We start from the raw sequence: 13,341 nt of genomic DNA on the forward strand, positions 1-13,341 counted from the left end.
ACAATCAAAGTTCATAATGTAATGCAATATATCAAACTTAAAGTATAAATTGAAGTCGGCATTAAAAAATAGATAAAAATAAACTCACTTTTTGGAGGATATTAGGTACTGTAATTTTTTAAACTATAGCTGTTATAGAAAAAAATTGTAATTATAAAATAAATATTAATAATTGTTATAAAAATAATTTTTAAATAATAAGTTTGATAAAAATAAAAAGATGTTATATATTTTTCATCATACAAATATAACATAAAATTAACTTATTTTTTAAATTATTGCAATAAGTATTTATTAAAAACTTTGATACTGTTTAAGCTATAATTATCAAATTAAAATACAAATTTTAAGAAAATTCGAGTACGATACATATATCTATAATTGTGTCGTTGACAAAGGCTAGCTTAGATGGATGCCTATTTTCACTTTACACCTCTGATACATGTTTTAAGATTTTTTTTATTTTTGGTACGGTCGATCTCAACAGAATGGAATATTGCAGTCACATTTACATCTCTCCGACTGGATAAAGTACTACCCAGAACATTGGCTTTTTGTTTCATTCAAAGGCCATCTATGGTTCTTCTTAAGACCTCCCCCCCACCCAAAACATCCTCTCCGACTAGATAAAGAAGTAGCTGGAACATCGGTTCTTTGTTTGATTCAAAGACTTCCTATGGTTCTTCTTAAGATGATTTATTTTTCCCTAGAAAAAACCTCAATATTGGGGGTTAAGCTTAGGATTTTTAGGTGTCCATCCCAAAATAATTGTCTATTAGGTGATGGCACATATTTTATTTATAAATCTAAGTAACTTCCTTTTACTAACTAGGCACCTATCATACTTATAAATCTAATTAACTGTCTTTTACTAGTTAATGTAGGATACAACTCAATAATCTCCTTGGACGAAACAACCACTGGAACCCAGTCTTTTCGTCTGACACACTTGAGCTACTCCACTTTTACATTCTAGGTATCCAAACCAATATTGGGACACAACTCAACAATCTTCTCTTGGACTAAACTACCACCAAACTCAGTCCTTTCGTCCTCCATACGTGAGCTATTCCATTGGCTCTGATACCATTAATTGGGGCTGGACTTAACATTTTTAAGTGTCCAACTAAAAAGACTAGCTTACTGGATGGAAGGCATTATTCTACTTATAACTGTAGCTTAAATCTCTTAGATTTCTACAATTCCCCCTTTAACAATCTTCCATCGGACCAAACTATAACCAGACCCCAATCCTTTCATCCTACATACTTGAGCTAGTCCACCACCATATTCCGACTATTAGGGTTTGACTCTGATATCACTTATTGGGAGTTGGGCTTAAGATTTCTCAGTATCTAACTAAAAAGTGTAGTCTACTAGATGGAGGGAATTATTCCATTTATAAGTTAGCTTAAATCTCTTAAATTTCTACAATTAGACAAAGAAGAGATAAAACTGTAGTGACTTATGAAACCAAAAACTTAAGACACTGCCCAAGACCTTCAATCTTGATCAATCGTGATGCTTCACAAGTAATCTTAGATCAGTGCACAAGAATCAAAGCTTAGATTTAAATGATGATGAAACAAAAGCAATAGAATCACAGTAACAGAATCAAAGAAACACAGCACACAGCTTGTAACGTGGTTGGGCTAACTTGTATTAGCTTATATCCACAAAAGGAACAGAACGATCAGTTTTATTGATTGATTCATGATGTTAAAGTTCTTATTAGGCCCATTTAATTGTGCAAAAAAAATGAAACAGCAATTCTTGGTTCGGTGTACAAATTTGTGTGTCTAGCTTGTAAGTAATGAATGATTCACAAGGGCGAGGAAGGGAAAAGTTATTTAATCATTGTGGCAGGATATTGAGGATCTGGCATGTATTTGAATGACGGGAGGTTGCTGGAGTTTCTAATTATTAGAAGTTGAAAGTTGTTTTTGATGCTTGCTATGCGGATGGCCAATCTCCAGTTGCCTTGAATCTCGGTAACTTAATTAATTCAATTTTAGAAATTCCATATTTCGAAAAAAAAAAGTAGCAATTTTTCAATTTGTAGATAAAAAGTGTAATTAAACTGCATCTTTAACAGAGATTTGATCAGTTTTTCATTTAATTTACAGAATAGAGCGTTATTTTTATAATTAAATTAATTAAGTTTTTACTAGAAATAAAAAGTTTTTAGTTTAATGAGGTTGATTCAAAAAAATGGGGTTATTGAATTTGGTTGACTAGTTAAAATTGTTTGAAACCCACTCGACTAAATCCCACTAGCTTGGCGCCCATTATTATGGATTCTCAACCATTTAAGGAAAAATATATATATATACACATACAGATAAAACAGTTATTGTGGTGAGATACTCAAAGTGTGAGGTCACATATAAATTACATATATACTTTTATCCGCTCTTCCAAATATATGTATATGTATTTATGTATGTATTTTTCTTAAAAAAATATATATATAAAGGATTAAAACAATGTGGGAAAAATAAATGCTAAAATGAAAATGGAAAAAAGGTAAAAAAAAAGATTAAAAAAATAAACTTTCACTTTTTCGAGGATATTGAGGTACTGTAATTTTTTAAACTATAGTTGTTATAGAAAAAATTTGTAATTATACAACAAATATTAATAATTGTTACAAAAATGATTTTTAAATAATAAATTTAATAAAAATAATAAAAATATTATATATTTTTCATCATACAAATATAACATAAAATTAACTTATTTTCTAAATCATTGCAATCAATTTCTAAAGCTGAAATAACAATTTCTAAAGCTAAAATAACAGAAAAATATATATACATTGCACTAGTTTACTCACGGCACCCACTAAACATCAAATTTTCCCATATAAAGTTAAAATACGAAGGCAATCAAATAAGAACAGAAAAATGAAAAGAGTACCAATAACAATAACATTAATTTAACAATGTCAAAAAAATTAAGTCATTAACAACAATTTATCACTTTGATTATTCAATCACCAATTTACACAAAACCAACAGATTTTTTCTTTAATTAGCTTTAAGAAATTATACACACTGAAACCGTGAAGAGTCAAGATACTACTTACCATCAAGTGAAGGAGTTGCAAAACCGATGAGTTAGATGGGACGACGCCAACAAGATGGAAGCTACAATGCAGATGAGATGGAAACTGCAACGCCAATGAGATGGAAGCCACAACCCCAACAAGATGGAAGCTGCAACGCCGACAAGATGGAAACTGCAATGGCGAAGAGATGGAAGCCACGATGTCGACAAGATGGAAGCTGCGAGTCTGTCATGTCAATCGGCACAATCAAAATGGTGGTGGGCTGGCGACTGACAGGCTGAAACACTGACGAGAGAGGGTGTGTTGGTGAAACGACGACAAGGGAGAGAGAGTTAGGCAGCTTAGGGTTTTCCAATTTTTTGACATGAGGGAATTAGATTGCGAATGCCCATTTTGGTTTTTTAATAAATTTACAATTTAAAATATGGTCAAACATGGTCAAAATAAATTTCTATTAGGGGAAAATCAAACTTTGATTCTTTGCCTAAGTTCCTATTGTCATGCGCAATCTTAATAAAGTTTTAGTACTTCATCTTATCACTATTTATTATAAAAAACATTATTTAAAAAATCACATTTTTAATTGATGATATTAAGTTAAAATTTATAAAATATGTATAAATCAAAACTAGTCCAATTTGTATGTATCCGTAAGTGAAAAGTTACATTTAATGGATTATAAGGGATAAAAATATATTTTTATCACGGTGCTATCATATATTTTTGTTAAATAATAATTCAATCATAAGTCCATCATTAATCTTTTGATAGACGAAAATTCTATTAGGAGTTTATCATATTTTTATGACTTGGTGGAACCGATCATAAACTGAATGTGATTTATTATCAGTTTTTTTTTTTTTTTGGGTAGTGGAGCTTCAAAAGACCATAAAGAATGCAAAACTAGTCAACCAAAAGAAAAAAAGATATAATTTTTTGGACACTACACTCTGCACACTGACGCTACAAAAAATTCATAATCTCAAGTATCCAACTTCACCCTGACACTATATAAAGGGGAGACTGCGAGATAACAGATTCCTACCAGTTATCACGCATCGTTGGTGTTTATTACTTTTTTGGGTTGTACGTAAACAAAACAAGCAATCAGCTAGATAAGGAATGTTAGAGTATCTGATGATGCTGATGATATTGTGCAGTGATGTTGAGCTGATGATGCTATGCAGTGATTCTGATATGGTGTTATGCAGAGTTTACAGAGTATGATAGAAGAACATGATAAAGCTGGTGGTTTAGCATGTAGCTTAGTATACCAGATGAGAATTAGTTATGATGACTTGGCAAGTTGGATATAACAGATTCAATAGCCTTTAACTATACATGAAGATTCCAGAACAATCTAACTATGAGATTCTTGTATCCATCTTGTAATATAATTAGTGAGATCTGAACACATTGTGTGTTCGATGTTATGATTGAATAAAATACATTTTCCTTTCACTTTCCATTTCATTTTCTTTATAACCAAAGACCAATTTAGCTGAATTCAATCATGGTATCAGAGCCATCAGCACTTTCTAATCAAACAAACACTTTATATAACTTTGTGACACCTGTGAAACTAGATCAAAACAATTTTATCATCTAGAGAACTCAAGTGTTAACTTCGATTAAAGGCAATTAATGGCCTAGAAGGATTTATCACTGGAGAAAATATATGTCCAGATCAGTATCTTGTTTAAGATGAAAGTGCGGCTAGCTCCTCTAATACTGGATCTGGATCAAGAACTAAGAATCCTCATTTCTCAGCCTGGATAAGAACAGATCAGCTTCTTCTTAGCTGGATGATGTCTTCAATTCAAGAAAATTTGCTCTCCTTTGTGATTCACTGTGTCTCATCTCAAGAGCTGTGGGATTTCTTAACACGTATGTTTGTTTCTCAAACTCAAGCTTGTATAATGTCTATTAAGATGCAATTACAAACTGCTATAAAAGGATCAATAAATATATGTGCATATTTTACTATGATGATGAGATTGGCAGGTACATTTGCTATTGCTGGTAAACCAGTTGAACATGCTGATCTGGTTACTTATATTTTGACTGGTTTATAGTCTCAGGAATATAAGTCACTTGTTACAAGTTTGTTAGACAGAGGTGAAAGTATGAGTGTAGATGATTTGTATGCATTGCTCTTAAGCCATGAGATGAGAATTGAACAGAAGAAAGGCAAGATTAGTTATGATATTGTGCACAATTTAACTACAAATTTTGCTCAGAAAAATCAAGTGATGCCTAAAGGTGTTTCTGGAAATCAACAAGGGAATTTTTTTAATAGCAACACACTTAATTCAGGTTCAAACAGCAATGAGGGTGGCAATTTTGATTCCGTTATTTCCTAAATTTGCTTTTTCCTGTACATGGAGCTAATAAATGTAAGAATAGATTTAATCCTGCCTTTGTGCCTCAAAGGTATCATGGCAGAGGTGGTAGAGGAGGTTTTAGGCCTGATTTTAATCTTATGAGAGGATTTGCTCCAAGACCTTTTACTGGTCCCAATAGAGGCTTTAATGGACAATATAAATCCTTATAATTCCTTCTTCATAGCTGCTCCCAAAAGCCATTTGACAAATCACATCACTTATCAAATTTATAAGACAAGGCCATACATCCAATTCACATGATCCTTCAGCACACATCAAATTCTCCCACTTAATAATTATTTCCCTGCACCTTTGGTAAAATGCAGTCAACGTAACGTAAGCTGTATCAAAAGCCAGATATACTTTGTTGGGCCTTATCTAGGGATGAGAATTTTTCTCTAGGGAATAGCTGGGAATTTATTGGTGGGTCTCATAGCCAGAATGAGGTTTTTCCTTTAATTTGGCAACAACATATTCTTTCACGGGTCTCTTTTTTCTTGTGGTGCGTGTTGCATGGTTTCTTGGCCACGGATGATGCTTTTTGCTTGAGGGGTTTGCACATGGTTTCTCGGTGTCTTTGTAATCGGGATGTTGAGACTATCAGACACTTACTTTTGGATTGCCCAATGGTTCAACAGGTTTGGCCGCGGTTTTATTCAATGATTGGTCGTCCGTATCTCTCTTTTTTGTCTCCCCATGCTTTACTTAGTCACTGGCGGCGGTGTTGCTGTTCTTTAAAACATATTCGAGTCATTCTCTCATACTTCATTCTATGGCATGTTTGGAAGGCTCGAAACACCCTTAAGTATGATTCTGTTGCCTTTAATGCAGAAGATGTTATTTTTAGAGTGCTCCTGGATATTAGGCTAGCTAGTGACGCGTTTGGTTTCAATCCATCTCAGTTGAGGGATATTTTGGATACTCAGATTGGGGAGGGTTGTGGATTATCATGCCTCCCCGTAGACCACCTCGATTGGTTTCTTGAATGAAACTGCCGTCGGGGGTGGTGAAGTTGAGTGTGGATGGTTGTTCTAGGGGAAACTGAGGTATGGCTGCTATAGGTGGTGTTTTGTGAGATCATTAAGGTGTGGTATTAGCTGCCTTTGGTTCCTTTTTGGGGCACCAATCTATTCTTCTTGCTGAATTGATAGCTTTATTAAAGAGTTTAGATCTTGCTGCTCAACTTGATTTTTTTGATCTTGAGGTGAAATCTGATTTAGCCACAGTGGTTTCTTGGGCTATTTCAAGTGGATTCGTGTAGTGGGATTTTATTTACCTCCTTGAGCGTGTTCGAGCATTGGCTTCTAGCCCATCTATTATTATCAGGCATGTTTTTCGAGAAGCTGCATCTGCTGCTGACTTTATGGCCAACTAGGCTTGTACTCATCATACTTGTCAGCGATTTTTCAATCCCGGAGACCTTCCAATTGGTTTATCAGGCATTCTTCATTTGGACACTCTCGAAATTCCATGTATTCAACATTAATCACCTTGATTTGTATTGGTTTTTTATTGATCACTAAATCATTTGCTTCTCTTGAAAGGTTTTGGTTTATATCCCCCTCTTTATGTTCATTGATTGATTGATTTATTTACAGGTAGGGGTCCCTGCCTAACCCCCCACCATCGTAGTGGATTTTCATTAAAAAAAAAGCAAGAAAATGATGGCATTATGGAACTTCATATTCCATTAGTACACATAAAGGTATATATATTCCTTGAGCTTCTCCTGGTGGAATGGTGGGTCGATAGTCTTTCTAAGTTTACTGCACTTTCCACCTTCATGGCATGCCAGTCTGATTGTCATTGTCTTTCCTAGTGGATTAGATTTGGATTTCTGAAAATATTTAATGCTAATCATGTTGTAAAAGTGTTTTCACTTAAAAAAAAAAACTATATAAAAAAATTAAAGCAATAACAGTCATTTAAGGATATACAAATTTTATCGGAAATCTTATTGGATAGCTTAATTAGCTTATTCAATATCTTATTTTAACTACTATTTTATATCTAAATGAAGTGAGACACAACTTGTTTAATGAAATATAATTTGCATATGAATAACTAAATGCAAGTGTCATAATAAAGTGTATGGAATAACGAGGACTATTACTCCTATTGGATATAGCTTTAGCTTCTAGGAACCTGACTGACATGTACTGTCTTTCTTCGTGGCATGCAAGTTTCGTTATTGTTTCCGCTTTCCACAACTTTATGCAAAACAGAAATATTTCAAAAGCACCTATCTCTTTATTCATCCTTCTTCGAGCAGCTCAGATCCCTTCTCCTTCCCTGTAATGCTACTAGGGACATTAATTTTCATTATCACTTTTGGCCTTTTTGCTAGCATTAAAATATGTGTTCCTTGTATGGAAGTTAAATGCATGCACACTTTATTCTCTTATCAAATCATTAAAATATGGCGGGAACATTCGAGAACTTCGCTCACTGATCAATAATCTTGTGCGACAACCCAACAGAGAAAGTATCTTGACGATGTGTACGTAAATGATTGACAGTTTATTGCATGAAACTCTGGAGACTCTCACAGTGGATCAATTCATGTCAACGTTGAACCAATGACCACTTTAACTGAAGAATCTTACGAAGACACTATGGACACAACATGGCATTTTCTAACTCCGCGTGACCCTGTGTGTTGAATTAAAACTAGCTATTTCATCTGGCACATTTCAACCAATGAGATGTCGAGACGTGTCAGTCACATGGGAGTTTGGGCGAACTTAAGCAGCTACACAATCAATGGGGCCCAAAGGTCATAGTCAAGTCAGCTTATATGATAAGTTTCCTAGTATTGAAAACTGAAGACCAAGAAGAAGGCATTAACGAGCTTTTCTCTCTATATATTCCCTCCTTGATCACCATTTGTTTCTCACAAAGCTACTTAGTGTTCATTGACATCGCTTGCTGCAAGCTTCCGTGAGTAATCACTGTTTCCTGGTAACTCATTTGCTTATTGTATTTGGTTTTGAATTTGCTTTCTGTCCTAGTTATATATTTCTGTATGAGCATGTGTCGCCTTTTATCGTTAATTGATTGCGTAAGTTGGTGTTGTATGAGTTGCTAACTTCAATAATGCACAATTGAAACTGCAGTTGAAATTGCATTGACGAAATGGCTAAGATGATCAGTTTGTTTGGATTTGCTTCACTTGTGTCTTCCAAAGCTGTGAAGGAATTTCTGGAGCTACATACCGGTGAAGGAACTGTTTCTAATGTTGAAGTTGGACAAAAGGAAGGTTCAAGAGCACATGCTATAGTTGAGTTCACAACTGTGGAAGCTGCGGAACTAATCAAGTCGTTGGCTGCTGGGCGTCTTTTGTGGTACGGGAAATCTTATCTGAAAGCTTCCGATGAAAAGAGAAGGACCCCGTATTACAAGTTGGATGATGATTTGAAGTTGAATTTTGGATGCCAAATTTCCAAGGACAAGTTTTCTGTGCTCTGGTCACAGGAAAATGTTTCTGTGAAACTGTGTTCGGACCTCAGAAAATTTATGTTCTTTCTGTCTTATGCATCTGTAGATTATAAGCTTGAGCTCTCCTATGAAAGCATTTGGCAGATTGTGCTTCACCGTTCCAGTCGTCACTCTGATAAGTATCTTGTCATTCAGGTTTGTATTCTTTATTACAAATTATTAATCTGATTTTCTTTTTTAAGAATCACTTCATGTCATGTACCAAGAAATGCAGCTTTTTGCAAATTGATCACTTACAAGAAAGCTATAACTTCAATACCGTGATGTATGATCGATCAGCTTACATCTTTCAAATGTCATAAGCTAAAAGCTTGTTTTCTTTTTTTTCTGTTGCCAGTTGCATGGTGCTCCTAAGATTTATGAGAAAGATGTCCACTGGATTCGTGAAGTTGATTTTACTCCATCTTCAAGCATTGGACAATCATCTGCTATGTGTTTGGAACTTCCCAGAGGGGCTCATATTCCGAAAACTCTGAAAGATTTCTTCTACTACAAAGAAAGTCCAGTGCAGTTCACTCTAGTACCAGGCTCTGCATTCTCTTGCAATACTGATCTTGTCCCGATGATCAGTCCACCTCATGGCATTAAACTGCAATTCAAAATCTTGTTCAAAATCAATTCTCTAGTTCAACATGGCTGCATTCCAGGGCCTGCACTTGATGCAAAATTCTTTCGCTTGGTGGATCCGAGTAGAATCAGGATGGAATACATAGAACATGCTTTGGAGACGCTATTTCACCTTAGAGAATGCTGCTATGAGCCTGTAAGCTGGCTTGAAGAGCAATATAGGAAGTATGTCTTATCTAGGCGATTTCTTACATCCCCTGCTGTTGCCTTGGATGATGGGTTGATTTATGTAAACAAGGTTTTGGTAACCCCATCTAAAGTTTATTTCTCTGGTCCGGAGATTAGTCTATCAAATCGTGTGGTACGAAGTTATCCAGATGAAATTGACAACTTTCTTCGCCTTTCTTTTGTTGATGAGGACTTGGATAAGTTGTACTCAACAGTTTTGTCTCCTGTGACATCTTCCACCAATGAAGAAAGGCATACAAGAATTTATGAAAGAGTACTCTCAACTCTAAGAAATGGGATAGTCATTGGAGATAAGAAGTTTGAAACTCTGGCATTTTCAAATAGTCAAGTGAAAGATAATTCTTTGTGGATGTTTGCATCCAGGCCTGAGCTTACCGCAGCATCTATCAGAGAGAGAATGGGTGATTTTCGCGACATAAAGAATGTTGCAAAGTATGCTGCTAGACTTGGTCAGTCTTTCAGCTCATCTAGAGAGGCACTGCATGTTGACAGTAGTGATATTGAAATCATTCCTGATGTAGAGGTGGAGGACGATGGGATTAAATATTGTTTCTCGGATGGTATAGGGAAAATATCTGCCGAATTAGCCGAAATTGTGGCTAAAAATTGTGGTTTCACGATTTATACTCCATCTGCATTTCAGATTCGATATGGTGGGTACAAAGGTGTTGTAGCAGTTGATCCAACTTCATCAACAAAGTTATCATTGAGGAAGAGTATGCTCAAGTACAAATCAGAAAGCACAAGTCTAGACATTTTGGCAAATAGCAAGTATCAGCCCTGTTTCCTTAATCGCCAGTTGATAACCCTTTTGTCTACTCTTGGCATTAGAGATCGTGTTTTTGAAAAGAAGCAGAGAGAGGGCGTCGCGCAATTAGATGCCATTTTAACAGATCCTTTGAAGGCACATGAGGCACTGGAACTGATGTCATCAGGGGAGAACACAAATGTTTTGAAAGAAATGCTTATGTGTGGTTATAAGCCTGATGTAGAACCGTTTCTGTCAATGATGCTACACACATTCCGCGCATCAAATCTGCTGGAGCTGAGAACCAGAACAAGGATATTTATCCAGAATGGACGAGCAATGATGGGATGTCTTGATGAAACAGGCACATTAGAATATGGTCAGGTATTTGTTCAATGTTCTGCCTCTAGAAGAAGAGAGTTTTTGGATAATTCCTGCAACAATCGGTCAGGAGAACTTAGTGTTGTGGAGGGAAAGGTGGTTGTTGCTAAAAATCCATGTCTACACCCAGGAGACATGCGTGTGCTAAGAGCTGTGGACGTACCTGCTTTGCATCACATGGTGGATTGTGTTGTTTTCCCGGCAAAAGGAAAAAGGTAAGCTTTTTTTTTTTTTCTGGTTTTCCCCAAGAATGACTTATGGTATGATTCATAATAGATTATTCTTAATGAAAGTTTCAATAGATTCTATTGGAACATTTTTTTACGACTTGTTCTGTTTTGATAAATGCTCAGATATATACCTGTGTAAACTGACAATGGTTGCATTATTTGTTAGACCCCATACAAATGAATGCTCGGGAAGTGACCTGGACGGTGACGTCTACTTTGTCTGCTGGGACCACGAACTTATTCCTCCACTTCAGTTTCGACCAATGGATTATACTCCGGCACCAGAAAAGGTTTTGGATCGTGACGTGACAATCGAGATATTGCTCAATCTTCTAGTAATGTTTTAAGATTTATTTCATTCATATGCATGAATAAACTCTTCTATTTGCTTAGTTTCTTTTGTAATTACACTCTGTCATTTCTAATTTCTTCGAGCCAAAGGCATTGCAGCGTATCATCTTATCCTGAAAAACTTCTCATCATTTGTTTTTCTCTCTTTAATCTGCCGTGATCCTTTTTTTGCCCCTTAACATTTCTATGCTGCAGGATGTAGAGGAATACTTTGCCGATTACATAGTCAATGACAGCTTGGGCATAATTTGCAATGCCCACGTCGTGCATGCAGATTCAGAACCTGACAAGGCGAGGAGCAGCAAATGTCTTGAGCTTGCAAAGCTATCCTCCATTGCAGTGGACTTCTCCAAAACTGGAGTCGCAGCCACAATACCCAGTGGACTACGTGTCAAGAAATATCCAGACTTTATGGAGAAGCAAAACAAAACCTGCTATGAATCACAGCGTGTCATTGGGAAGCTTTATCGAGAGGTAAAAGGCATTGCACCATCAACAGCCACTATGAAATCCTTTACTAAGGAAGTGGCAATGCAGTCCTATGATACTGATATGGAAGTTGATGGCTTTAAGCACTACATCGTCGATGCTTTCAACTACAAAACTGAGTATGATATCAAGTTGGGGAACTTGATGGATTATTATGGGATCAAAACTGAGGCTGAAATGCTGAGTGGGTGCATCATGGAAATGGCAAAGTCCTTTGATAAGAAAAGAGACTTGGAAGCAATCACTTTTGCTGTAAGGTCATTAAGAAAAGAAGCCAGGACCTGGTTCAACAAGAAGAAGAATGAGTCAGATTCTAGCCATGAAGCTGTATACGCAAAAGCTTCAGCTTGGTACCATGTGACTTACCATCCAAGTTACTGGGGTCGGTATAAACGAGAAGGAATGAATCGAGACCATTTTCTCAGCTTCCCGTGGTGCATCCATGACAAGCTGATTGAGATCAAAAGGGGAAAACAGAGCTCCTAAAGGCCAGGCCTTGAAAATTTTCATCGCTAGGGAGTGCCATTCCAGACATGGATTGTGCTCTTAGTTGGTGGAGCGATTTGACATTAAAATAGTTAAGTGTGTGCAATTATTTTTTAAATAAGCAGCTTGTGTGACGGCTTCTTTACCTTCTTGTTGTTGTTGCTGTTGCTGCTGCAGTTGTTGTTGTTGCTGTGAGATGCAAGTGTGGTGTGATCTGTACTTGAATTTGAAACTTGTTTTTAGTTTCTGTAATAAAATAAAAATATGGTTTGTTGTGTGATTACTTGGAATTCACAGATGCATGGATAAAGAATGTTACGATTTATGATATCCATACATATTAAAAATATCATTGGGAGTGGTATCTAAATAAATATTAAATTATTATCCTAACAGATACATAATTGTGTGATGAAAATATTGATCACAATGAAATCCTAGAGTTGTATATACTTACGATTTTGAGGTGATTCAATCCATCGAAGTCAGTTTTCAACTTTCATATCACCAAAGACTTGCAAAACCATTGTGCCAAGAAGCAAAACTGAAGTATCCTCTTGTCCAGCAAAGTTAAATAGCTTACATTCTTAGCCACAGATAACATCGTCCCTACTGATCCCTTTAAGTCTGTTGTTTCGATGTTCTTTAATTTCTCTAAAATTTGATTCCATAAGCAAACCTAATAAGTCATCCTTTTTAGCTTCCCCTGTTTTCATTATTTCTAAGAGCGGATTTCCTTGTCAAGGTCCATCATTGTCCTGTTTCTCTTAGTAGGGACATATCTATATATAAGCAGTAAAAATTTACTAAAATGAGATTAACAAGAAACCGTTTTTCTTGCAAATTCAGTCTTTACAACAATAACAACGGAAATTGCACTTAATAAAG

The 13,341-nt window shown here is 35.7% G+C and overlaps 1 protein-coding gene across 2 annotated transcripts; it reads left to right on the top strand.

Annotated features, from left to right (window-relative positions):
- Positions 1–8,295: 8,295 nt before the first annotated feature.
- LOC102611575 (probable RNA-dependent RNA polymerase 1) lies at positions 8,296–12,736 on the top strand. Of its 2 annotated transcripts, none has more exons than XM_052436648.1 (5): positions 8,296–8,415; positions 8,571–9,087; positions 9,290–11,112; positions 11,294–11,462; positions 11,674–12,736. In XM_052436648.1, exons 2-5 carry the CDS (start codon positions 8,590–8,592, stop codon positions 12,451–12,453), a joined length of 3,270 nt encoding a protein of 1,089 aa, XP_052292608.1. In that variant the 5' UTR covers positions 8,296–8,415; positions 8,571–8,589; the 3' UTR covers positions 12,454–12,736. The 2 variants fall into 2 exon arrangements, with proteins under 2 accessions (XP_052292608.1, XP_052292609.1); XM_052436649.1 differs by having other exon boundaries at positions 8,324–8,394.
- Positions 12,737–13,341: the final 605 nt, after the last annotated feature.

This window comes from Citrus sinensis, chromosome 3 (assembly GCF_022201045.2).
Source record: "Citrus sinensis cultivar Valencia sweet orange chromosome 3, DVS_A1.0, whole genome shotgun sequence".
NCBI lineage: Eukaryota > Viridiplantae > Streptophyta > Magnoliopsida > Sapindales > Rutaceae > Citrus > Citrus sinensis.